The sequence below is a fragment of the Halichoerus grypus genome, chromosome 1 (genome assembly GCF_964656455.1).
Source record: "Halichoerus grypus chromosome 1, mHalGry1.hap1.1, whole genome shotgun sequence".
Lineage (NCBI taxonomy): Eukaryota > Metazoa > Chordata > Mammalia > Carnivora > Phocidae > Halichoerus > Halichoerus grypus.
Window position 1 is genome coordinate 197,882,699 of NC_135712.1, and position 26,540 is coordinate 197,909,238.

A 26,540-nucleotide genomic window follows, 5' to 3' on the forward strand; every position below is an offset into this window, starting at 1 on the left:
TCCCGAAGAAATCTGCCCGGCTGCTGCAGTGAGGCTTGAAGACTTAGCCACAGACCCCAGGCCGCCCAGGGGCTGGGAGGAGAGCGGGGCACGTACAGGCCCCAGGAGGTACAATGACAACCACGCGGGAAAACCGAGGTGCCGCGTACAGGGCCTGAGGAGGACGTGGAGAGCCGAGCGGCCAGGGCCCTGCCACAAATGAGGACTCTGGTTCGGGTCACTGTCACCTTGGTGCAGCTTAGTCTGGGTCTCTGGCCCCAGGACAGAAGAGGACCGAGCAGTACTTGGTATTTTTTCTTTCTACATTTTATTATTTCAAACCAGGTGAACAATTCCATAAAACATGTGAAAAAAGCAAGGAAGTGTTCAACGCTGAAGGACCCGGGCCTGGGGCAAGGGCACGAGGGGCGAGGCCCTCAGCAGACAGCAGCAGTTCCTAGGTTAGCGCGCTAAAGAGCTACATTTAGGTTAATGGAGCCAGGGCCCAGGGCCACTGGGATGGGGCCCTCGGTGATGTTGGCAGTTGTCTGGATCAGCCCTTGGAACCCAATTCTGTGGAGGGCAGGGCAGGGCAGGGCAGGAGTGCCGCCCACACGGGGGAGGTGGGGTAGCCAGCCGAGGATGGGTGTAAACACGCAGACACACTCAAGGCACGGAATCACTGGAAGGGGGCTGGGGGGGCGCTGGTCAGGATTTGACAGTTTTAAATAGTTTTTCTCTAAAAAGTTTTCTAGGTTTGCAGTTTTGTCTTTTTTTTTTTTTTCCTTTACTTTCATTTTTTTAAAAAGCTACGAGAATGAGCAGGTGGACTGTAGTCTCCGGGAACGGTGGCGTCTCACGCTTCTTGTGCTTTTTCCTTTGGGGCCTCCGAGCGGCTGGAGGGGGGTGGGATGGGCAGGAGGCTCCCTGTAAACATTTGGACTTGGGCTGGGTCAGGGGCTGGTGTTGAGCGAAGCCAGGGGTCCCAGGCTGGAGAAGTGAGTGCCCCTCCAGACACAGGCCTTGGGAGACTCAGCATGTGCTCCCCTCCCCATCACAGAATAAGACAATGGTTAAAACCAGAACAGATGCCCGGGAAGGGGGTATCGCGGCCATTTCCGGCACCTAGGACAAGGGCCGGCTTTAAACAGGGAGGCCTGTGGCAGTTCCTCCCCCGAGTCCCTGGAACTGAGGGAGGGGACAGGGGAGCCAAGAACAGAGAGAGGAAAGAGGGGAAAAGCAGCCCGGGGTGGGGGGGGGCAGGCAGGGAGCGTGGTCCTCTTGCCCCCATCTTCCTCAGGAGCTGGGGGAAGCAGAGTCAGCGGTGGCCCTGGAGGTGGGGGACAGTCAGGGCATGGGTCGGGAGGCAGCCGGGGTGTGCCTCTCCTCCCACCCCCCTAGACAATGACCCTCTCCTTTTTCTCATTCACCTGTTACCAGGGACACAGTGGCTGCCCAGGAGCCAGGGTCTGTTGCTGGGTTACATGAGGGAGGGTGACGTGAGGGAGGGGAGTCTATCGCACTGGCAGAATCTTCCCCATCTCCCCCAGGGCCGGTGGGGCCATCGTCAGCCCAGGACCCTCAGATAGGTCTGAGGGAAAGACTGCAGGGCTGAGCACAGAGCCGGTCACACTGAGTGTCAGGTGGCTGGGGCCTCTGTCAGCCAGCCTCCTTCAGGCCAGGCCAGTGGCTTGGAGGGGGCGCAGTGAGGAAGTGAGCTTTCTCCAAGGGAGGCCAGGACAGCCCTTCCGTTCCCTCCAGGCGCACGGCCGGGGGCTTCTGCTGTCTGGACCGCTGCCCGGCCTGTCTGTGTGCTCGTGCCCCTCATGCAGTCGTCCTCCTGACCTACCATCCCGTGCTCCCAGGCTCCCCACCTCCACCCTCCCCAGCCCCCAGTGGTCCCTTCCCTGGGCTCGACAGCTCCGCTCCGTCCCACCCCCGCTCACCATCCTGCCAGGCCCCGCTGCCCCTCAGAAGAGGCCGCAGTCCTTCAGGTTGTTCTTGATGATGACGTCGGTGACGGCATCAAACACGAACTGCACGTTCTTGGTGTCGGTGGCGCACGTGAAGTGCGTGTAGATCTCCTTGGTGTCCTTGCGCTTGTTCAGGTCCTCGAACTTACTCTGGATGTAGCTGGCTGCCTCGTCGTACTTGTTGGCCCCTGTGGGAGACAAGACGGTGAGGACTTGTGCCACCTGCGCAACAGGCACGAACGACAAGGTTCTGTGCACGTGGACAGACAAGCATATGACCTGTGCACACGTGCGCGAAGGGTGACGATGTGCGTGTACATGCGTGCCTGGGTGTATAAAGAGGGGCTCCTGACTGTGCACATGTAAGGGGCACGTGCCCTGCGCGCAGGCCCAAGCCCGGAAGCCTAAGCGAGGCCCAGCTCCGGCGTGAGTGTCCTGCAGTTACCCTTCCGTCCAGTGGGGGGCGCCTGTGCACCACCTGGTCACCACCAGCTCCTCCCCAGAGGCCCAGTCCCCACACCTGTGTACTCAGGGAAGCAGATGGTCAGGGGGCTGTGTGTGATCTTCTCCTCAAACAGGTCCTTCTTGTTGAGGAAGAGGATGATGGACGTGTCTGTGAACCACTTGTTGTTGCAGATACTGTCAAACAGCTTCATGCTCTCATGCATGCGGTTCTGGGGGCAGGACAGCGCGGTCAGCACCTGCCCCTGCCCCCCGCCCCCACGCCCCCCCAGCGGCCTGTCGGCCTCTCACCATCTCCTCGTCCTCCGCTAGCACCAGGTCGTAGGCGCTCAAGGCTACGCAGAAGATGATGGCGGTGACGCCCTCAAAGCAGTGGATCCACTTCTTCCGCTCAGACCGCTGACCGCCCACATCAAACATCCTGCAGACACGGGGTCGCCTTAGCTCCAGAAAAGGCACTTCCCAGAGGGGGGGTCCCCGTTTCACAGGTTGGCTGAGCACAGACGCCTGCTCAGAGGGGGGCAGCTGTCTTCACAGCATCCCCCCCACCTGCGTGCCTTACGCCTGGTTCTGGGCCAGAGCGCATCCGCACGGGCAGGGCCGGGGCCGGTGAGCAGGGCAGGAGGCAGCCACACGGCGGGGGCGGGGGGGGCGGGTAGCAGGGGAGCCGAGCCACCGGCAACCACGCAGCCTCGAGAAACCTCAGAGCGGGGCTTGGAACTCCTGGAACGGCCCCTCCTCCCACCCAGCAGAGCCATTAGCGGGCCTTGGAGTGAGGATCCCCCCACCCGCGTCCGGTGCCCCAAAGACTGGCAGGTCCCGCCCTTCCACCCTGCCCACATGCCGGCTCACTTGAAGTGTAGGTCCTTGAAGGTGAAGTGCGTCTCCACAATGCCCGTGGTCTTCACACGGGTCCGCAGCACGTCCTGCTGTGTGGGGATGTAGTCACTCTGTGCGATGCGCTCCAGGTCATTCAGGTAGCTAGAGGTGGGGGCAGTGGGTCAGTGGGGGCCGGCATGAGGCCTCTTCACCTGGACCCCGGGCCAGCTCACCCAGGCCCCCTATGCCTCCCCTCCCCTCATTTCTCAGACAAAGCCCTTGCCTCTTCAACCCTTGCCTTCGTTACAGTCATTGCTCAGATGAGGAAAAACTGGACCAGAATCCCTCGCCTCCTGCCCGGGGAATGGGCCTGGAGGAGGTGCAGCTCTGTGCCCGGCCAGCCAAGCCCTAGCGCCCAGGTCTGAGTCAGGCCTGCCTCGGACAGGATCTAGGCTGGTGGAGCTGCAAACTGAGGAGGGTGGGAGGGGGCCAACGCGTCCTTCAGGGAGGGATTCGGGATGCTGATCGGCACAACCACGGCACCCGCTGCGGAGCGGCCCGGCATGCGCCTCGACGCGGGGCTGGACAGGTCGGGGCCTGCCAGGCTCAATGGGCTCTTTGCCCAGTGCCCAATAAAATTTGGGCTCCTCGGGGGGAGGGCACGGACACCTGTTTGGCAGGAGTCCCGGGGCTCCTCATTACCAGCTCCCTTGATTAGTATCAACACTGCCCCTGCCAGGCCCTGGGACTAGCTCTGCCGTCTGCCTCAGTATCCTTGCTGTGCCCTGGGGACTGGGTCCTCCGAGCCGCTGTCCAGTGCTGAGGTCTCACTCCTGGCGCAGGCCTGCTGGGGCCAGCGGGAAATGACCTCAGAGACGCAGGGACAGAACAGAAAAACAGGAAGGACCACAAGGGCCCATGACGCATGTGCTGTGACCTGCTTACTGCACCCTGTCGCCTACTGAGAAGCTCCTGCCTAGAGGTCTCCTGGGGGGTTCCACACCAGGCTCTCCCTTCTCCCCAGCAGGGCTCACCACAGGGACCCACCACCCGCCAGCAGCCTTGAAGGACTGCTGTGAAGAGGGGGTGGGGTCCTCCTGTTCCCTGTAGCGTTCCAATCTGCTCCCCACCCCACCCCCAGCTGGGGTGAGCTTGTCATGGCCTAGGAGAGCGGGACCCCTGTCGCTGCTGAATCCCCACACCCAGACCAGAGCTGGGCACACAGTGGGTGCTGAATGGGGAATGAAGAACGGCGTGGTGAAGGAGGGGGGAATGGCCCAGAAGGTGGCCCCATCCCCACCTCTGTGAATGCCCTGGACACTGAGGTGGTAATGGTTGGGAGGGCCCAGCCCTGCCTGCCTCTAGGACCTATAAGCTCTGCTGGCGCTGAGCCCCGGGACCTCTGGGGGTGGGGGTGCGCTGAGGTCCAGAGGCCCCACTGTGTTTGGCTGTGATTCTGCAGCTCCTGAGGTATTCAGGCCACTGCAAGGAGAGGGAGTCAGTCCGTGTGACTGGGGCAGGGCTCAGGGCTCAGGGCTCAGGGCCAGGCACGGCCCGCCTCCGCCTCAGGCCTGGATGGGCGGCCGAAGGGAAAGGTGCTGCAGAGGGGCCGGCTTAAGCAGAGGGGGGACGGCTCAGGTCTGAGCACAGGCACCCTGCCTCTTTGGGTGTCCTAGCCCAAAAGGGCTGTGCACGTCTCCTACAGCCCCCCGGCCATCAGCACCGGCCACCGACCTGTCCTGTTCTCCACGGGGGCTCAGCCCCCTGCACCAGGCCTGGCACGTGGCAGGCAGCTCAGGCAAGGAGTTCAGAGCATGACCCTGTGGGCTGGGCCTCTGGACAACTCCCGGAACCGCCTTGCTTCCCCAGCCGAGTCTTGGGCTCCAAGCTGCACACAGATCTGGCCCCTCCCAGCCTCTTCCCCTTGTGTCTTCGTCTCCAGCCAGTGTGAGTATCTGTAGCCAGCACTGCTCCCTCCAGGACTGTGCCCATGCTGTGCCCCCCGCCCCTGAGCTTGTCCTGTTCCTCCCCTGCCCATCTCTTGCTCAGAACTTGGCTGAGGCAGTCCCCCACCATGACACGGACCCCGTGGGTAGTCACTGCTTGGGGACTCGTCTGCTCCCCTCATCCCTGGGTCCCTCAAGCCTTGCCCAGGGCTTGGCACAGCTGGCAGCAAATGTCCTTTAGGACGATTATATCTAAGGACAGATCAGACTCAATTGGCCCTGGGGGACAGCAGCCCTGCCTGTCCCTCCTCCTGGCTTTCACTACCACGCCCCCCACCTCAAGGCAAAAACCACCAAGGCCTTGGTTGACAGTCATCAGCTTCGTAAACAGAGACTGGCAGTGTCTTCCTGAGAGTGCTCAAGCCCTCCACTCCCGCCGGCGGTCCAGCACCCCGTCACCCCGCCCAGCCCCGTGGGGTACTCACTAGGCCGCGGAGTCGTTGAGCTGGTACTCCCGAGAGCGGCCAAAGCAGGCCTGCACACCGTGGTCGGCCCAGAGCCTCCGGATGACGCCGGACAGATCCTCAGGGAGCACGCCCTGCTCCTCAGCGGTGCAGGACAGGGCAAACAGCTGCCGGGCATCATCCTGGGCACGGGGGGCGGGGGGTCAGCCAGTCACAGGAGCACACCCCCACCCTACCTGGCCGAGGCAGGGAGGCTTCCAGAATGGGGCCTGGGCTTGGATATTCCCAGGTTCCGTAGGACAAGGCTTGCCCTGAGGCCTTTAGGGAGGCAGGCGGGGGTGGAGGGGAGGACATACCGCTCGGGAGGGGTCAGCAAAGTCAATCTGCAGATTGCCCATGGCTTTGACAATGGCCATGATGGACTGGATGGTGTTGCTGTAGACGACCGCCCGGTACTGCCGGCATTCCTCTTCTGAGTAGCCGTCCTCGTGGATGATCCTGGCAGCCAGGGGTCAGGAGTTAGGGCTCAGAGGGCAAAGGACCACACACGGCCTCCTGGGGCTGCTGGGGCCTGCGGGACCTCCTACAGAGAGGAGGAACCACCACCACCCCCCCACCTGAGGATGGATGACTGCCTCTGGCAAGGTCCTGGGCGTGGCGGAGACAGGCTGGGCCATTACTCAGGGGGGGCAGCAGAGACCCAGAGGAAGAAGAGGGGAAATCAGGGTTTGGCAGCTGCTTCTCACACACTGCACTTACTTCATCTGCTTGACAATGGTGCTCTTCCCTGACTCCCCAGCACCTGGAATAGAGGGTACAGGCGGTCAGGGAGCAGCCCCAGCGGGGCCACACGGACAAGCAGCCAGTGGCCCAGCCGCCTGCAGCCCTGGAGGCAGAACTCACCCTGCCCATCAGCTGCACCAGGAGACGGAGGCAGTGGGGGCCTGGTGGGCAGCAGGGTTACCCAGGGTGCAGCTAGCAGGGCCACAGTGCTCAAGGCAACCCAGACCGCCTGCACCCCTGGGGGACTCACCCCAAGCCTTTGTTTCCCACGAGCTTCCACTGCCCACCACGGCAGCCCCCGACCCCCACTGCCGACCGCCAGCCCTCAGGAGTCTCCCTGTCATTCTCAGGCGGGCAGGCTCGCCAACATGGCGCCTGGGCAGAGCTGACAGGAAGGAGCCCCGCACACTCCAGCAGGGTACAGTCCCTCTTCTCCTCACACTCTGAGCCACCGAGGGGCCTGGGCTGGGGCACAGTGTCATAGTCCTGCCTCCCAGGCATGGCCCAAGTCTACCCTCAGCAGATGGAGACCAGCACTTGGGAGACACGCGGCATGGCCAACACAGACTCACACGCACACACCCCAGTCTGGCAGAGGCCCATTCTGTATTCTCTTTGGCCGGTGCCGAGGGATTTGCTGGTCCTCTTTCCCATGACAGTCATATGAGCCCCACAAACATATTGTTTCTGTTCCCATTTTACAAAGACAAGGACACTGAGGCTCAGAAAAGTAGTCCTGGCCCAAGATTGTGCAACCAGGATTCAGATGGGCAGGGAGACGCATAGGACTATGACGCCTGGCCTGCCCAGCCTTTCTCAAAATATGGCTCAGATGCTGCAGGAAGCCCTGGGAGGGTGGTTTTTGTTTTGTTTTGTTTTTAAGAAAGAAAAAAGCAGATTCCCAGGTCCCATCCTAGACACAGAAAGCCAGATCTCAAGGGGTACAGCCCAGAAACCCACATCCCCCAGGGAGTCTGCAGGGAAGTGTGAAGACCAGGAGGGCTGCCCTATCTCCCTGGCTGGGGGACGGCGGGGGTGGGGGCAGGAGCTCATCTCCTCCTTTCACTGTCCTAAACTCCAAGTAGAACACATCTCAGTGGGGCCAGCTTTCGCTCCCAGCGCTTGCCCAGACTATTCCCTCTCTTCCTTCCCCATCACTGCCAGTCACACCTGCACCTGCCAGGCCCTGCCTCTTGCCAACGCCAGGCATTTACCCATGGAGTTTTCTCTGCTGGGCACACGGGCCCCATGCCCCATTTCCATGTGTCCCAACCCTCTTGATCAATGTGGCAGGTCAGTCCCTCTGAGCAGCTCAGCGGGGCAGATGGTGGGGTCTGTGGGGAGGTTACACTTGGAGACTCTGGCTTCCACATCCCTTGGAGTAGGTCAAGAAAACCTCAGAAGGGGGCGCCTGGGTGGCTCAGTTGGTTAAGCGACTGCCTTCGGCTCAGGTCATGATCCTGGAGTCCCAGGATCGAGTCCCACATCAGACTCCCTGCTCAGCAGGGACTCTGCTTCTCCCCCTGATCCTCCCCCCTCTCATGCTCTCTCTCTCTGTCTCATTCTCTCTCTCTCAAATAAATAAATAAAAAATCTTTAAAAAAAAAAAAAAAAAAAAGAAAACCTCAGAGGATGAGGGGCTAACACACACACTAACGTGAGCAGCAAGAATAGCGTCAGCAAGAATCATAAGAGCAAAGCCACAAACAGCGCCCTCTATGGGTCAGATGCTATTCGAAGCCTACCGCGCCAACTAAGTTTCATCTCCCAGCAATCCCACCTAGCAAATGAGGAACAGAGAGAGGCTGATGTCACCGTGGTCCTAATCCCCTCTGTAGGTGGCCCACCTTGCTGGCCTCCTAGAGTTGCCCTAAGAGCCCTTTACTGCAGCTGGACCACACTGTCCTCAGGCCCCGACTGCACCTGTCACTGGGTTCACTCCTTGCCTTCCTAGGCAGATGTTGCTCTGAATCTCTGCAGTGCCCTCCAGTCGGTAGGAGAGCACCCCCACCCTGTCCCCGCCAAGGCCCCTGCCCACCTCCATTTACCCTACTCCCACCCCAGATCCACATTTTACCCGGGGAAACTGAGGCACAGCTGTGGCCCTCACAGGGGCAGGCCTGGGTATGTCCACAACCCAGTGGCCTCCCTGAGAAGAAGGGTCTGGGCTCTCCTCACAAATGCCACCGGACTGCCGGGGATCACTGGGCTTCTGACCGTCCCAGGCCTGCTTCCCAGGATAGGGGACTAGTTGGGGGGAGGGGGGACAAACGTGCAGTCTCTGGGCAGGTTGGGGGTGGTGCTGAAGCAGCGAGCCCCTCAATCAGTTCAGCCCCTGAGCACTAGAAGCACCCGTCCTGGTGCATTCCCCTGGACATGGGCTTGGTCAAATGGCAGTACTCCCACTTCTCCATTGGGCTGCGCATGGCAGAGGAACAGCCAGGGTCCCCCACACTGACATCCCATGCCTGCTGAGTGGAGACCTGGGGAGAGGGCCTAGGAAGGCCCGAGAGTGATGCCCAATCATGGAGGCCCATCCTCCAGGGCCAGGGAGGGCAGCACCGGACGGGCAAACCACAGGGGCCAGGTGACCTCCTGAGGCAGAGAAAGACTCAGGAATCAGGGGTCTCAGCCAGTACTGGGGGCCCAGTGGGGGAACAGAGGCCAAGGATGTGGAGTGATGGGTCAGATCAATCATGCGGGCCCCAGCCAGGCAAACCTAGACTCAGAGCGGGCAACTGTCCGGGACACAGGAGACCTGAGATTTTGGTGAGGTGTCCCCTCTTGTGTGTCCACCTGAGGCACCAGTTTCCCTGTCTGGCCTTTTGACCACTCTCTTGGTAAAGTGCTGTGGCATTCCGTGGCCCTGCCCAGAGATAGGGATAACAGCACTCTTGCTTTGCATCTGATTTTCCTAGCAGCAGCACACCTGGCAGGCCCAGACGTGGGCAGTACCTGGGTGACCAGGCTGGTGCCAGCACACTTGCTCCCTGCCCCAGCCAACTGGGGGTCCACTTTCCTATCCGCTTTGAGCCTCAGGCTCCCTTCCTATCCCATTTTGAGGGTTAGGAGGGCATTCTCTGCCCCCGTCTGACAGGTGGACAAACCCAAATCAGGGAACCCCCATCTCTGGACTCAGGGCAGTCCCTTTGTCGTCCCAGCAGCTGTGACTCAAGCAGAAAGAAGTGAGCGGCAGGACGAAGGTGTGGTGCCGGTGGCCAGGCAGGAAGCTGTGGGGGACACAGGACAGAAGCAGAGGCATGGCCCAGGAGCAGCCTCAACACACGGACCAGGGAGCAGGGGCAGAGGCGGTGAAAGGGTGGAACAGGTGGGGCTAGGTGCCCCACGAGCTGTGGGTCCTAGCCCCCCTCCTCATTCCCTCCCCCGGGGCCCTATCCCATCAGGGCCTGGCAGTGCTCCCCTATCAGATAAGCTAGTACTGGGCTCGGAGTTTGCTTGTACCCTGCTGATCCTGGGTACCCGGCTCCTCCCACCCAGCCCTGCACCTTCCCCTCAGAGGAGGGGGCTTCACTGGCTGGCCCTGGACTGCTGCCAAGGTGCTTCTGATAGAAGGCGGCAGGAGTCTCCCGCCCACAGAGGATCCCACCAGGCGCTCCCTTCTCCAGCTGGGTGAGATCAGAGGGGCCCACAGAGGCTCCCTAGGATGGCTTCGGTGTTCCCATTGGGCCATACCTCTTCCCACCAAGAAGAAACCTCGGCAGCCCTTGCCCCAGGGCGCAGCTGCTGGACCCCCAGCAGACAGGCAGTAATTGCCATGATGTGCTGGCGACCGGGTCTGCTCTGCATTAGAACATCTGCTTCCACTCTGGGAGTGCCGGGCCCCAACGGAGGAGGGAACGGAGGGGGAAGGGAGCCGGCACAGCTCCACCTGCCTGAACAAGGAACAAGGCCGGCGGGCCGCTGTGGCAGAGACAGGACCGCGGGGCCTGTTGCCTCGTGCCGACTTCCAGCCCCAGCATCAGGTCACTGCTGTCTGTCGGTCTTGGACCCTCTACATCCCGGACAAGGCTTTGCCCTGCTGGGAGGCCCTGACACGCTGCTGTTGTCCTCTCTGGCCTCAGTTTCCCTTCTGCAGGGGCTGCCAAGCCTCGAGTGGCCAGCTGGCCTATCTCGCACTCTCAGATCCTCTCCCAGAGGGAGGTCCAGACCTCCCACAGCCCTGGTGCCCACCCTGATCCTTCCTGCTGTCTCCAAGGGCCTCATCCCCTTCCTGCCCTCGCTCTGGTACCCCATCCGTGAAACAGGACACAGAGGGGACAATTTGACACAAAGCGCTTCTCACAGTGCCCAGCACACGGCAAACACTCATATAGAAGTTATCGCTATGTTTCTACTCTATGGAAGATCACAGATGTCCCCAAACCTTTCATTTCCTGCAGCCTACGAGGACCACACTGCATAGGTCACTGTAACCACAGCCTGCAGAGTGGCCTGCTGAGGCCATCTCATCGGAAGGAGAGTTTCTGAGGCTTTCAGCTGAGGCACAGTGGAGGGCAGTGACCAGTGGCCCACAGGCTGGCTCAGCATCGCCGTTCCCGGGGGGACCTTGTGGACCCTGGGACAGCAGTCAGAGCCACTCGGGCCTCTGCGGGCTGCTGGCCCTGAGTTCGTCACTCCCCTTCCACATAGGCCAGGACTCGTCTGTAGCTGGAGCCTCCCTCAGCCCCTGAGCCTTGCGGCAGATGCTGCTCCCGGACTCCATGCGCTCAGAAGGCTGCGCTGGTGGGCTCCGCTCTAACACATGGGGCTAGGGAGAGCAGCCAGCTGACGTGGCGGCCCGAGGGCAGAGATTCTCATGCGCAGCGGGGCTGGGACCACAGGGTAGACTTGGGCTGCAGCCCAGCTCCAACCCACAGTACCAGGCCCGCCCCCACGGCCACCCCCCAGCCAGCCCGAGTGGGGCACAGGGAGAAGGTGGGGATGACCCTTGGGAAGCCTACCCCAAAGGCAGCCCGGGCACCACCTCCCACTCTCATCCCAGGAAGGTGCCACGTCTCTGGTCCAGCCAGTGGTTCCGGGCCCCTTGGCTCTGGCCCCTCCCCTGCAGCCTCAGGCCCCCAGGCCGCGCCACCGCCAGGGGGAGCCCAGCAGCCAGAGACGGTGGAGGAGGTGGGGGCTGGGCAGTGCTGGGGGAACCTTTGCTTCTGAAAAGCAGCCTAGGCTAGGGGCAGCTGGGGGAGGTGCCTGGACCCTCACTCGAGGCCCTCCGCCGGCGGAGACCCCGCACACCGGGGAACAATGGAGATGGGAGAGAGGGGGAGGGGAAGGGGTCCGCCAGACAAAGGCCCTCCAAGCCCCGCCCCTGGCGTCTCTTCCTTCCTCCAGGTGCTTTTCTTTGGTCCCCTCACTCCTTCCAAGGCGCTCAGTAAGGGTCTGGCACTGTGGGGGGCAGGGACATGAGTCTTGGATGGGGGCTGCGACATCCCCACCCACAAGTGTGGCCTTGCTTGCCCCAGATGCCCTAATAAACCTGGAAGCTCCCTCTCTCCAGTATCTGCCACTTGGGCGGCCTCCGTGGCTTCCAGGCCTTCATGATGCCCCCACCAGGGAAGCATTAGCAACCAAGATCCGGCCTACTACTCCCAAGTCAGAGCTCTGTGTGTAAGGGAGTGGCCTCAGGGCCTACCAGACACGGAGAGGGCTTCCCGGGACAGGGCTGTGTCCCCTGTTCTGTGGCCCTGCCCACTGGACAGAGGGAAACCGAGGCACTGGGTAAGGCAGGCCAGCTTGGAGGGGAGGAGGCCCTTTAGCTACAGGTCTCACTCTCTACAGGAGCCAGGCTATTTGACACACTCTTCCTGGATGCTTCTTTGTTGAAGGAATCCCTTTGCTGTTTTCCAAGAATCTGAGTCCCCCCATCTCTCTTCGGGTTCGTTGTGGTGGGCCCTGGGTGAGATGCCCAGGCCCCAGGCCTCAGTGTTCCCATCTATGAAATGTACCTCTCCAGGGAGTGTGCCAAACTCAAAGCCTGCCCTGAGCAGCCTCCCTCGGATCCTCACACTCACCCAAAACCGCCCCAAGGTCCAGCCCAAGCACACAGCTTGTCTCTGTGCCCATAAGCCATGGGGCCTTGCTGAGAGTCATGACGTCACAGGTCCCAGCGCCCCGTACAGAGAGGGAAAAGGACAGCCTGAGGTCACACAGTGAAGAAGGCGGGGGAGTGGGCTTTCTGGGACCCAAGGTCTTGAGTGACCGCGAGGATGCGTGTTCTCTGCTTTGTGCGTGGTGGCCCAGCAGGCCTTGAAGCATCTACCCGAGCTGTCCTGAAGTCCCTCTCAGGCTCCTCAGCCCCCTACGGCCTGGCCTGATAACACAGAGCACAAGCCCCAGGAGCCTCCGTGGGGGAAGGCAAGGCCACACAACTCGGATTCCCAGGCTGCGGAGCATGGGGACCCGCCTCCTCACCCAGCATGCTGTTGTCTGCCCACACTGCGGACACATTCGGCTGCTGCACGGCGCTGCAGACAGCCCACCAGCCTTCGCGCTAGTGGGGGCCCTCTGCGGGAAGGCTCTTTCCTTCTCCTCATCTGGACAACTCCCGGACTCAGGGGCCCCCACCCTGGACTTTGACAGCCTCTGACCCTTCCTCAGGCCTCCTCTCGGTCCTCCTGAGCCTGGGGGTTATGGGAGGGACGAGCATAGTGTTAGGAGACAAGTACTCAGTGGCCGAACTATGACCTGAGTCTTTCTGTGAGGGAACACGGGCCGGGGGCAGGGGGAAGACGGGCAGCTGCCTTCGGATAAAGTCACCCCGTGGCCACACAGCAGGAAAAAGATTCATAAACAGACTCTTGGGTCCCCAACCTCCAGGGCAGGCAGACTCAAAGAATCTCCGAAAAGAGGAATCGAGGCCCCCCACCCCAGAGACAGGTCCCCAAGCATAAGCAGAAAACACGTGGACCCACAGCATCCGCCTCTTGTCCAGACTGACCAGTTCTTGCCAGTTGGACACACACTCCTGACGGACGAAAGCAGTTGTGGACAAGTGCTCAGTCACTATCTGGTCATACCTTGGTGTCTCCACCTATTGGGTAAGTCATGTAATATCTCCAAGCCTGTTTCCCCATCAGTGAAATGGACAGAATGTCAGTCCCAGCCTCACAGGGTTAAGTATGGTAAGACCGTGAAGAGTCCAGTCCTACATAACAGTCACGGTTCAATCAGAGACAGCGGCTGCTATCACCGAGGGGAAACTGAGGCCCAGTGATGGCACCCCCAGGCCCAGCAGGTGGTAGTGGCGGGGCGGGGGGGGGAGGGGGATCCTTAGGCTGGACCAAGGGCCCCTCTGTCCGCTCCCCGGCCGGGGAAACCCAGAGTGAGCTAATCCCGGGGCTGCTGCTCCATTTCCGGGCATTCATCTCTGCCTGTAGCCGGCCTTCCGGCTTCGCAGGGCAATGGCCGCTCGGGAATATAAGAGCAGCCCTCTGCTTTCCTGCTAGCCGCCCCCCCCACCCTGCCGCCGTCCCTCTCCCAGCCACCACTTCCTGTGGTCGAAGGAGGGGCCTGGAATCCTTCTCAAAGGCACCACCTTTTCTGAGATCCGGGGCCCAATAGTTGCTGAGGTGGGACAAGGGACAGAGTTGCCTGGAGTGACGCCGACCTGGTGACTACCAGCGGTGGCCCTTAGGGCTATAGAGAGATGAGTCTGGGCAGGTGGGGTTCAGCTTCCAGGCCCCCCAGTTGACAGGGCTCACACCCCCACCCCAGCAAAGGGCAGGAGCAGTCCTCTAGCTTCTTCCTCTTTTGGGCCCCTCCTCCCCCAGCTGCTTCCTCCTTTTCCTCCGGTGTGGACACCACTTCCCCAGGCCCAGCCCTGCCATGCAGACTTCACTGCCCCTCCTCCCGTCCAGGGCACAGTGGGTGCTGCCATCGACAGCCCCCCCATATTTTGAGGCCGAGCAGGCTTGCACCCCAGAATCCTCCAAGCCTTCTCAACAAGCTTTAGACAATCCCGCCTTCAGGCTTTGTTTCAAACTGACCTGGCACTCGCTGCCAAGCCTTGGAAATGCCCGCAGAAGGCCAACACCGTGACCCAACCCGACCCAGCAACTGTTGGGTGATTCCAAGGAGATTATTTCTCCCAAACCACACAGCTGAACACAGCTCCAAGAAGCAGCATGGGGGTGAGCGTGAGGATGGGGTTGGGGTTTAGTCAGAACAAGAGCTCCAGGTTGGAGGGGCTGCATGGAGCTGGGCAGAGGGGTCCCACCCTGCACTTGTGGCTGAGAGAAGGGCTGCCTGAGAGCCCTGCCTGAGGTACCAGGGCCGCCATCAAAGGGCTTAGTCCTCTGCCCTCGTCAGGGCACCTTGAAATGTGTCCTTAGGCAGGGCCCATGAGCTGTGGCCCAGCCGGAACCTGATGACCCCTGCCCCCTCAATGTACTCCTAGATTGGGACTCCTGCCCCAAGATATTGTGAAGACAGGACGGATGCTGGCCTGGGCCCTGGCCCCATCCGCCCAGAGCTGCCTCCCAAAGCACAGAGGGGTTTTGGGGAGGCAGCACTCAGGCTCCGGGTCAGACCATCTCATCCTCTGCTGGGGGTGTGATGGGGCGAGGCCCCAGTCCCTCAGTGGACAAAGCTTATGTGGACAAAGCATCTTCCATCCCGTTCCTGCCGAAAGAATGGGTGGCTTTTAGAGACAGAGACCAAGAGAGACCGCTGTGCCCGGCCACCTTGGCCCAAGGCACCCCAAGTACAAGCCCCTGCAGTGCTGGAGGCATAGTGACCGCCCCGGCAGGGGGTCAGGCCCCACCCCTACCTGCTGTCACTTGCTGGGCAACAGTCTGCAGGCCTAGGACACCAATGATGCTACCCAGTGACCCTGCAGCTCAGGCCAGCCCAGGGCCAACCCCTGAGAAGCCACCCAGGCCTGAAGGGGTCCCAGACCATGCCAGCCCCCCTCCGGCTGACTAGGCTTCAACTCAGCACAGTGGGCGGCTCGGTGCTGCCTCGGGGCCTGGCATGGAAACCTGTGCTCCCCAGCTGGCCTGACTTCCACCTCCAGCTATGGAGGCAGCTCATTCCCTCTCTCCTTGCCACCTGCTCTGCCCTGTCTGGGGTTCTCCACCCCCACCCTCCTAGGATGCCCTCAGCTGAGTGCCAGCGTCACTTCGTTTGCAAAGCCACCCCGGTTCACCCAGTCTCGTGGCCCAGGGTATCCCCTGAAGGACCCAGTCCCACTCCTATCTAGAGGTCCCTCCTGTTGGCTGCACCAACACTAGGGGCAGGGGCTGGGCCCAGCGGCACTGGGCAGGACGCAGGCCTGAAATGGCTTAGACCCTTGCTCACTTCCCAGCGTGGGAGCCCCAGTGTGGCTGCTCGGGAAGACAAAGCCTCGCCCAGCCTGGGGGAGGGGTGGGAAGGAGAGACGGGAGGCCCAAGCTACCCCGCCCCCCATTCAAGTGCTAATGAGCTCCAGCCGGGACCCCGGAGGCTGTGGGGAGATCGGGGAGGCGGGAGGCCGGCCTGGGTACCAGCCCACCTGGTGCCTAGAGCCCAGCCACATCCCCAGCCTTAGGCCCCCAGGAAGGCCGCTCAGTCCCCAGAGGTTGGGCTTATGGTCCCCAGGACAGTCTGTCACTCTGGCTGGCACCAACTGTCTACACACCTCGGTTCCCCTCCTTGCTGCGAGCAGCTGCCTGAGGGCAAGGGAGGGGGTTCCCCCGGGGCCTCCATCCTGGGGCCAGGCAGCCTGGAGGCTGGGAGAGCCTTCCCCACCAAACTCTCCACGGCGTAGGAGGCATGAGGGGCTCCCTCACCTGTTTTCACACCTCCAGGCTCTGGGGCACTGTCCCCCACCTGTGGCTGCCTGCAGGCGCGCCGTTCCCAGGTTCCGAATGGGGAACAGAACACCTACAGGAGTTCACTCATCTGTCTCTGCGTTTCCCAGCGAATGCACCAGGTGGAGCTGGGATTGGAACCCACGTCTGTGTGACCCCAAGAGCTAGTCCAACGAGATGAGCCCTCCTCCCCCAGGCCAGGCCTTCCAGCCTCAGTGCCCTCGCTGAGTTGAGTTGGTCCCTCGGCCCCATACCTACCCCCTGGCAAATGCTGCTCATTTTTCAAAGCCACCCAGAGGACCGCCCCCACCCTCCCCCCACACACACTCTATTCAGTCTCTTCCCATTACCCAGCCAACCAGGATCCCAGGCTACCCTTTTTCCAGCTAGACCAAGCGCCAAGCAACGGCCCCAGAATTACTTACCCCCGTTCATGGATGTGCTCTATAGAGTGTCATTCTTTCCATACATGCTTAATAGGCACCTACTGAATGCCAGGCCATTTGTTAGAGACACAGACAGGACAGAGACCACAAAACTCCCTTCTTTTTCTTTTGGTAAACCTAATTGAGCCCTTGTATGTGCAGTCCCTGCACTGGCCAGGCCAAGAACTCCTGCAGCATTGCTCTGGCCTGAGCCCCAGGGCTGTGGGGCAGTCCCAGCCCTGAGAGCTAGACCCGCTCTCCTGGAGCAGCGAAGATAGCAGGCCTGCAGCAGTCCCCAGACCGCCTGCGCTGCAAGGAAGCATGCCACGCCACTCTGCTAGGGACGCCACAATGCTAGGGACGCCACTCTGCTAGGGACGGCTGGAGGCCCTACATGCTCTGCCCTGTGACAGGCTACGGACTCATCAGCAAGAGTTCTGCACAGGGTGCGATGAGGGCTGTCTCTGAGGAGCCAGCGGGCAGGTGGGGAGTTGAAGAAGAAACAGCCTGAAGAACTTCTCCCTCGCTATCCGCCACCAATCCCTGCCACTGGCCCGACACTGAGCCCTTGCCACCTGCCCACAATACGTCAGGTGCGGTGACCGCCATCTTACTCCTCCATCTACCCACCCGTCCCCAAGACTGAGTTCAGACCAGTAACACTTCTTTCATTCAACAAACAGACAAGAAGCATTCAATAGGTGCCAGGCTCCACGCTTGGCCTTACAGAAGGCTCAGAAACGAACAGGACACAGCCTGCCCCTGTAGTCTCAAGGAAAGGCAGCAGTCACCCAGGCAAATATGATGCTCCGATGGGGGACGCTCCAGCACCACGAGCCAGAGGAGGTGCTTCAGCAGCCTCTGAGAAGGGGAGCTGTCAAGGAAGGATCCTGGGAGGTGGTCCCCGAGCAGAGTCTTGAAGAACAATCAAGTAGGAGTGAGTTAGATGGAAAGAAGGGAAATGCATGCCAATCTAGGAGAGTAGATGCAAAGTCCCAGGGACAAGAGAGAAGGCCTATTATTTATACCCTGAAGCCTTCATGGAACCCACCAGGGAAAGTCTCTCCTTTCTCTGGAGGCTGCCCACACAAGCCCATCCCAAATCAGAGACATCCCCCAAACACACACTCTTCCTTTCCCTTAAGTGCCCAGCCCAAGGCCCTAAATTCCACCTGGGGATTGTTGGTCAGTCAGGTTGAACTAGGTGGCGGTGGGGGGGGTGTCCCTGAAGTAGGGCTGGTGTCAGCAGCAAGCTACCAGGAAAAACACCCTCACTGGTGTGTACCCCATCTGCCTCTGCCCTCGGTGCCCATCCGCCAGCAGGGCTACCCAGGAGGGCAAGGAGCCAGTATGCGGGTGGGGCAGCAGGCGTGGTTCTGGCTGGAAGGGAAGGCTGGCAAACTGCCCAACCGAAGAGGCCCGTTGCCTGGACAGAGTTCCTCCCGCTACGTGGGACAGGCGCCCAGCACTCTGAAGCTGCCCCAGCTGGGCTCCCAACACCTCCCTGTATACCTGGATGGGAAAGGGATGGCCAGCCAGGACCCTTACCCATGCAGCCGTGGGTCCCCGATTTCAGGCAGAGGTAGGTCTCTCAGCCCCTTGCGGTACACCCTCTGCGGGGTCTTAGCTCCCATCCCCTACCCCCAACAGGGACCTCCCTGTTCTCCCCATCCTGGGCCCAGCACTCCTCTGGCCCAAACCCAGGAAGCCCATTCAACAGAGGAAGCAAAGGCCAGAGGAGCAGGATGCTGAGATGGACTCCCCAGCCTAGAAAATGCTGAGCCAGACCCTGCGCCCCTGGCTGCTGCCAGCCCAGTGTGGGAAGGGTTGCCAGGCCCAAAACCTGAGCTGAGCTCCAAGGAGCAAGACTAGTGGAATGGGGTTTGGGACACAGAGGGCCAGGAGTCCTCTGTAGCCCGGCCCTGTGGCCCAGTCGCCCATCTCCTCAGCCGATCGGCCTGGGAAGGGGCCAGCCAGCGGCCTCAGGGTGGGCACCAGGAGACGGCGGAAGCACCCTACCCAGGCCCAGCGGGCATCAGCAACGGGCCCTCCACCTTGGCGACACCCACTCACTGGTGCTGCCGCACTCGCAGTAAAGACAGGAAGAGGCAAGCGCCCAACGCAAAACAGCCCAGGAGGCTGGGCCGCCGCCCCTTCCCGCCCCTTCTCTTCCTACCCGCAGCGGCGGCGGAACGGATGCCATTTTGAAACCTCTGGGCTGTGCCCCTGAGGCCAGGCCCCCAGGGACAGTCAACAGATGGGCTCAGATGGAAGACACACTGTCCCTCGGCCAGGCACCCAGCAAGGAAAGCTCTGCTTTTCACAGCCTGGGGACCCCACCGCGGCTCTGAGGCTGAGGGGCCACACCCCCCCCATACACTGTCCAGGCCCCCACGCTGCTGCGAGGGCATCTCTCCCCCCACCCCCGAGCCCCTGAATCAGGCAGCCACCGGGCACCACACCTGCTCCCAGTGGAGGCTGGACGGGGACAACTACCAGGCCCACAGTCTTTGCAAAAGTCCACCTGAGATGCCCCCCAACTCCAGCTGGCCCCCAAGTCCTCATCTAGCTGGTCCGCCCCTTCCCCCTCACAGGGCCTCACGATCTGACAGGCCCCCCCCACTCCCAGAGGCCAAGTCCGTGGCCTTTCGGCCCAGAAAGGGTGCGGGAAGACCAGCACCCGTCAGCACATCTCCTTGGCCCGCCCGCCGGCCAGGGCACCAATATGTCGGCTGTCTCACCACTTCCACTTCCCCCCACCCCTCAAGCAGCCACCATCTTCCCTGGCCTTGGAGGCGCCGCAACCCAAACTCCTCCACACTCACACTCCCTCCTACTCCCCAGACGCCCCCCTCACCGGCCCAGATGGGGCTTAGAAACTGGGAAACAGCCAGCCGGCGGAATCTCCCTGGGAGGCTGGAGGCCTGGCTCCCTCCCCCAGTGCAACCAGTGGAGCCTCAGTCCAGCCCCTCAGTCTGGGCCCCCTCCTCTCGGCCGGGCCCACCCGGTGCAGGAGGGGTGGGGGGAATGAGAGGTAGGCCAAAGTGTGGGAGAGGACTTAGGGAGGAGGAGCAGAGGGTCTGAGGAGTACTGTGTACAGAGAGGGACCAGGTGGGCCAGATGGAGGGAGCAGGGATCTCTAAAGGTTTGGGGGTTCCGGCTGGAGAGAGGGCTCATGAGCAACCACAGTTTCCACTTGAGAGGTACCCTGGTGTCAGGGTGCACAGGTGGAGGATACAGGGTTCAGAGTAGGGATAGGGCACAGAGCGGGAAGGAGGGAGTGGGTGGGGGCCTGGCAGGGGCCCCAGGGATATTCATGCCCAATAGGAACTAGAGGAGCAGGTGGGGGAAACAGGTGGTGCCTAAGGGTGGGGACCAAGTGGGGTTCTGGGGCTTTGAGTAAAGTCTAGGGAAGGATGGAAGGACAAGGCAGGGACTCTGAAGGTCTGTGAGGTTGGTCAGCAAGGGTGAATGGTCAAGCAGGGTTCTGGATCTGGGGGTTTGGAGTCTGCGACGAGCTGAGGGTCTAACCTAGAGTCTGGGCTACGGATCAGAGGTCTAGGCCAACACAGAGTTTTGAACCATTATTTGGGTGTCCTGGCCAGGCGGGGTCTGGGAGTTCAAGTCCAGGTGTGGGGGGTCCAGGCTGAGTCCGGGAGTTCAAGGCCCTCAGTCTGGAGGTCAAAGTCCTTGTCTGGGGATTCGGGCGGGGAATCGGGGGTCCCAGCGCAGGGCGCGGCCTCACCCAAAAGCAGCAACTTCACCTCCCGCGCCGCCTTCTCGCCGTCTTCCCGCAGGTTCTTGTCGATCATCTTGGAGCGCTCGGCCGCCGCCTTGTCCTCGGCACTCACGGTGCAGCCCATCCCGCCGTCCGCCGGCCCGGCCGCCGCCCGGCCCCCACACGGCCCCCGGCCCGGCTCGGCCCCGCCCGACCCACTCCGCTCCCGCCGCTGGCCCTCTACGGGTAGCTCTCGGGTCGGCAGTTCCGAGCGTCTGCGGGCGGTGCCTTCCCGGCCGCCGCGCACCGACGGCGGGGCGGGCCGAGGGTGGGGCCGGAGCAGGCTAGGCCCGGGACTGGGCCGGGGCGGGCCCGAAGGCGGGGCCATAGGAGATCCGGGGCCGGTGATTGGCTAGAGGGCGGAGCGGACTAGAAGTTAGGTTCAGCCCAGACTCGGGCCCGGGCTGGAGGCGGAGCCACGCCGAGGAATAGGAGCAGGAGTGGAGCCAAGCCCAGAGGGATTGGGCTCCGGGCGAGCTGCAGGCGGGGCCGGGCTCCGATTGGATGCAGAGCGCCTGGAGCTCGGCTGCCCGACGGCGGGGGCGGGCAGATCTTGTAGCCGGAGGGTGGGGATCCGGGGCACCTCGCCGGCTGAGCAGAAACCAACCCTCGAGCTTTAAGCAAGTTGGGCTAGCTGGGTGGAGGAGGCGTGTCTTCGTCTCGTTAAAGTTAATGAACCCAATAAACTTGTTTCAGGATCTACAGAGCCCCGGAGTCTTTCTCTGTCTTACGGCGAGTTTGGCCCCTTCTCTCTTGAGTTGCAGTTTAAGAAAATGTCTACTGCCACCCCTACACCTTTGCCCAGGCTGTCTCCCTCAGCCGGGGTGCCCTCTCTTGTCACCCAAGGCTTTAAACATCCTTCACCGATCTAGGAGGCATCCTCCTGCACGAAGTCATCGTGGACTCCAGCCTGGGCCATGGCAACCAGGTCGAGAGAGAGAGAGAGAGAAGTAGAGGTCCATCTGACTTCTGGAAACATAAGTGGCCATGATTCTATGGCCTGTCCCCATTGGACAGTGGCTGCAACCCTATGGCTGGGCAAAGGTGGAGTGGAGGCAGCAGCATTTCTAGCAGAACATTGCAGTCTTTCTGATCCTCTTCAGGAAGAGCCCACAGCCCTGACCTCCGATGGACCTCCAATGACAGGTTCTACCAAGGGCTACCGAGAAAGATGTCCTGTGTGGCCCCAATGCCATGAGGCGAGGAGGCCTCAGCCCAAAGACAAGGAAGGTCCACAAAGCCAGGGAGGGAGCTGGCCACCCGCAGCCCCCTGTTCGCATAGACTCCCTCCTTACCGCCCTGCCACACATCTTGTTTCAGCTCCAAATCCTCAGGCTGTCTGCTTTCCCTGGAGGGTCTGTGGATCCCTATCTGAATGGCTCCCTTGTTGAGGAGCCATTGGCCTGTAAGTCCTCCAAGGCTTCCTCCAGGGTTCTCTCCTGCCTGGAGCCAAAGCTCAGGCAGGCCCTGCCACAAGCATGCAGCAAACATGATGAAAACATATAATGGCCATCCAGGGACACAGACACTCAGAGATATGCACTGTTCATCCAGATATAGGCCCAGCTTCCAACATGTCTCAAATCCACAGAACATACTATAAAATGGGTGCACATAGCCTGTCCACACATAGGCTACAAACCCAGCTTTAAGGCCAGCCTCTTCCCCTGCCAGCCCCGCCCCACATTTGAGAGCTGATCCTCCCTCCTTGGGCCTCCCCAGCTGGCTCCTAGCAACAGCCAACAGCTCTTGCAGTTGCCGGGCAACGGGGAGAACCTGTCAGCCCCTTGGAGGCCAGGCTCACCAGAGGTGGGCAGACACAGACCCTAATCAATGGAAGCAGGGCAGGACAGGGGCCACGGGGAGGCATGTCCTTCCCCAGTCCCAGGCCAGGCTGTGCGGTCCTTGCACAATTCCACCAGATAGTCACTCCCTCAAATTATGCATTCTTCCCAGAGTGTCCAGCAATCCCCGCTCCACCCCTCCCAGCTGCCCCCTCTCCGGCTTCATGGGGGCCCCAGGGCTATGGCTAGGCCTCTGCTTGCCACTCCATTCACATGCCTCCCTCCCACTACAGGGGCTCAGAACCCCACTCTGTCATCTCCAGCCCAGCTTCTCCCCTAATTACCAGCCCCATGTCCATCACTGGTCTGAAACCTCTCCCACACACTTCAGGCACCTCCAGTGGCCCTTGTTCCTGGTCTCTCCACTTTGTGACCTCTCACCAGCCAGAGCCACAGCCCCCTCCTCCCCAGCCCTACATCCTTTCGGTTTCTTCCCCTTCTCAACTCCCCCCTCAAATGTGTCCCTGTCCTATGTCCTTTATTGTAGGCCTCCAGCCTCCTCCCTGGCTCTCGTTTCCTCCACAATTCATCCTCTACATGGCAGCCAAGGGATCCTGCTGAAAGAAATCCTATCACTCTCTTCTCACAAACCTTCTGTGGCTCCCCAGTGTCCTGAGGATAAAACCCCCACACACCGGTTTGGACAGTGCAGGAGGCAGAGGTGGTAGAGTGCCAGTTGACAGCAAGGACTCTGGGGAGCAGTCTACAAACTTGCCAGCTGCGTATTACTTTGGAGAAATACCAGAAACTCCTGGTGCCTCAGTTTTCTTATCAGTAAAATGGGCCCAATAGTAATATCTACCCACTATACTGGCTCAGGTCAGTACTAAGGGAGGAAATGTAGGTAAAATGTTCAGAATATGCACGAACACGTGGAAAACTCTAAGTAGGGGTGTTTGCAGCAATTTCTGCAAGGCCCTGTCCCCACCCAAGGCCACTCCCTCTCCCCCCACTTAACACACCAGCACTCAAGCCATCTGACTGACCTCTCTCACCCCATCCTCTTGCTCTTCCTCCCTGTTGCTCATTGCATGGCTGTGAGCTGAGCCTCTAGGACTCCACTGTCCTGGAGCTTCCCCCACCCCGGCCCAGATCCCACCGTCCCAGTGGTGAGTCTCTCCTGCCCGGTTCTCTGATTCCAGACCCCTTAGAGCATAATCCTTGAGGGTGGCAGGTAAATATCTGTCAAATTAAATGAGTGAATCACACAAACCCTACCCCACTTTTCCAGGGGTCTCCCCCCCGCCGGAGCTAGGAAAGCTGTAAACAACTAATCCTGCTGCCGCTATAATATTTGCCATAGTCATGTGTGCAGAGAAGGGAGAAACTACTCGTGCTGGGGAAGGAGGCTTCTTGGTGGTGATGTGGGGAATGGTAGAGGGAGAAGAGCGCTGAGGAAGAATGTAGCAGCAAGGCGGAACCAGGAGGTGGGACTGTGAGGGTGGGTTTGGGGAAGAGCCAGTGAGAAAATCAAGGGTCACGCTGGAGAAACCCCTTGCTTTGCTGCTGAGGGTCAGAAGGGGACAGGACCCATCTGCGGTCATCTAGTGAGGGACAACAGGCATCTGCTTCCTTCCCACTTGGGAATCTGGGAGTCCTTTTGAGAGATGTTGGTTTGGAGGCCGGGGACAGCTGCCTAGCCATGGGCATCCGAGGAGGCAGGACTTGTCCCGGGACTAAACCTGAAAAGACAGTGAAAGGACAGCCAGCAGAAGTGAGGGCGGCACTCAGGCTGGAATGGATAAGTGGCCGCTGCCTGCTCAGTCGGCTTGCCACTGGGACAGCTAGACTAGCCCCGGGGCTCGCCACAGGCCACGCAGGGCCAGCTTGTACTGAGTTCTTCCTACCATGCACCAGGCTGAGCAGGGGGAGGAATGGAGACCCTCTCAGTGGGTCTGTGACACCCCAGCCCACAGGCTCCAGGAAGGGGAAGCTAGCAGCGCTTCCTCAAAAGTAGTTTCGGGGTGGGTGTGCCTGCCCTCACCCAGAGTCCAGGAACAGGCAGGACCCCACGGAGACACCCAGAATCCTGGATCCTGACCACCCCCACTTCCATGGCTTTCAGGTGGCAGGGAGTCCCCAGCAAGAGTCTGTGACCACCAAATCACAGGCCTTGCAGATAAGAGCCTCAGCAGCTTCTGCTTGTAGATCTCAGTGGCCAGAGCTGGCTCCCTCCCTGCAGCCCTGAGCCAGGCTCCACCTCCTGGTACATTCCCTGCACTTCCCCCTTCCTGCTTTCCTAGCCCAGAAGCAGTTCTGAGACTGGAGTCAGCTACCCTGCCCTCTCTGCCCCTTCCTTCCAAACCTCTCTTCCCAGGCCTCTCTTACCCCCTGGAGAAAGAGTCCCAAGCCTGGGAGGCCTTGAGGTCCAGGGTCCCCCTTCCTGGTCATCCACCTCCTTCAGAGATAATTGGCTTTGGCCTGGAGAACTCAGGCCAGGAATTTCTGGATGGGCTACGGGGGCAGGAGGAGTCATCTATTCAACTACTGACTACTGTGAACCCATGTGGGCCACTGTGCTGAGAACCCTGGGGAGAGAGAGGCAGCTGGGACCCTGCCCTTCAAGAGCACATGCCAAACAAGTAAACAGGGATATGAACTCCACAGTTTCAGAGGAAATCAACAGGGTGACAAGAGAGCCACTGGGAGTGTATGCAGGAGTTTAACAGTCTGAGGAGAAGACCTTTGAATGATAAGAGACCAACCGTGTGACAAGCCAAGAGAGCGATAGGTGGAAGCAACAGCAAGTGCAAAGACCCTGGGGTAGAAAGACATTTCGTGCGGTGCCTGGGTGGCTCAGATGGTTAAGCGTCTGCCTTCAGCTCAGGTCATGATCCCGGGGTCCTGGGATCAAGCCCCGCATCGGGCTCTCTGCTCAGTGGGAAGCCTGCTTCTCCCTCTCCCACTCCCCCTGCTTGTGTTCCCTCTCTCGCTGTGTCTCTCTCTGTCAAATAAATAAATAAAATCTTAAAAAAAAAAAAAAGACATTTTGTGTTCCTAGAACAGAAAGGAGGCCACTCTGGCCAGAATCGAAGAACAAGAGGTACAGTGATGTGAGAGAAGACTGCCAAGAGGCTTTACTGCGGAGTAGGGCAGGCAGGAGTTTCCCAAGTCCCCAAGAGATACTGAGGTAGGGGTACACCTGAGCCTGCAGCAGGCATCAGCATCTCCAGGCCAGTGACCCATGTCTGGCCCTGCAAATCCAACTGGTCCTGGCGCTCAGGCTGCCACTGACATGACTGGGGGAGAACTGCCCAGGGAGCCCTTGGGGCTTGGGGGCCAAGTCTAAGCTCCGTCCCTCTCCTTGTCCTTGAAGAGTTCACGGTCCTACTCCTCACTGTGTCTGCCACATATACAGCCTCTAAAGGCCACCTCCACCAGGAAACCCAGGGTCCTCAGAGGGCCTGGGAAATGATAATCAGCCTAGCCCCAGGAGCCACTCTTCTGTTCACCTTGTTACCTAGCCCTCCCTGTCACGCTGTCCAAAGGCTGGAGCTGGTAGCCTCTCCCGACTCGTTAGGGCCTTCATTAGCAATGCTTCCTGGAATTTAATTTAATGAAGGAGCAAAAACAGCCCTAATGAAGGTGATGCAAGAGCAAGCAGCCCATGAGGTGCCTCCAAGGCCCAGCCACCTGGGCTCAGGGGCTTCCTGTAGATGGTAACTGGGAATAGAGGGACAAGAGAAAGGGGACTTGTCCTGGGAGGGATGGCGGTCATTGAGCCCCGAGGGGAGGGGACATTGCCCTGCCATACAGCAGGGAGCAAATGTTACCACTGAAGCCAACGACACACAGGAATGAGCCTGGCTGGGCCTGCTTCAGGCTGCTGGAGAAAAGCTTCTGAGATGCTATCAAACAGGGCAAAAGTCCTGGGCCAACATGGGATGTTGGGATGTCACAGCACGGTCCAGGCCGTGGGCTAGCGCCAGAGGGTGGTCAGCAGGGGCCAGGTCATCAGGGCCATGGGGCAGAGAGGAGTTTAGATTTCATTCCAAACGTAATTGTGATTGAAACAACTAGGGTTTTTGTTTTAACAACTAGGGGGTTTTTAAGGGAGGGTGACATGATCTATTTTAAAGTTCCCTCTGGGGGTACCTGGGTGGCCCAGTGGTTAGGCGTCTGCCTTCGGCTCAGGTCATGATCCCAGGGTCCTGGGATCGAGCCCCGCATCGGACTCCCTGCTCGGCAGGAAGCCTGCTTCTCCCTCTCCCTCTCCCCCTGCTTGTGTTCCCTCTCTCACTGTGTCTCTCTCTGTCAAATAAAT

At 60.5% G+C, this 26,540-nt stretch overlaps 1 protein-coding gene across 2 annotated transcripts; it reads right to left on the bottom strand.

Moving 5' to 3' along the window:
* Positions 1–288: 288 nt before the first annotated feature.
* GNAI2 (G protein subunit alpha i2) lies at positions 289–20,623 on the bottom strand. 2 transcript variants are annotated; one of them, XM_036092014.2, is made up of 9 exons: positions 20,400–20,622; positions 6,403–6,445; positions 6,000–6,141; positions 5,665–5,825; positions 3,267–3,395; positions 2,706–2,835; positions 2,473–2,626; positions 1,926–2,140; positions 289–1,309 (listed from the first exon to the last, which is right to left on the bottom strand). In XM_036092014.2, the coding sequence occupies exons 1-8, from the start codon at positions 20,515–20,517 to the stop codon at positions 1,950–1,952; spliced, it is 1,068 nt and encodes a 355-aa protein (XP_035947907.1). In that variant the 5' UTR covers positions 20,518–20,622; the 3' UTR covers positions 289–1,309; positions 1,926–1,949. The 2 variants fall into 2 exon arrangements, with proteins under 2 accessions (XP_035947907.1, XP_077933978.1); XM_078077852.1 differs by having other exon boundaries at positions 1,211–1,454; positions 20,400–20,623.
* Positions 20,624–26,540: the final 5,917 nt, after the last annotated feature.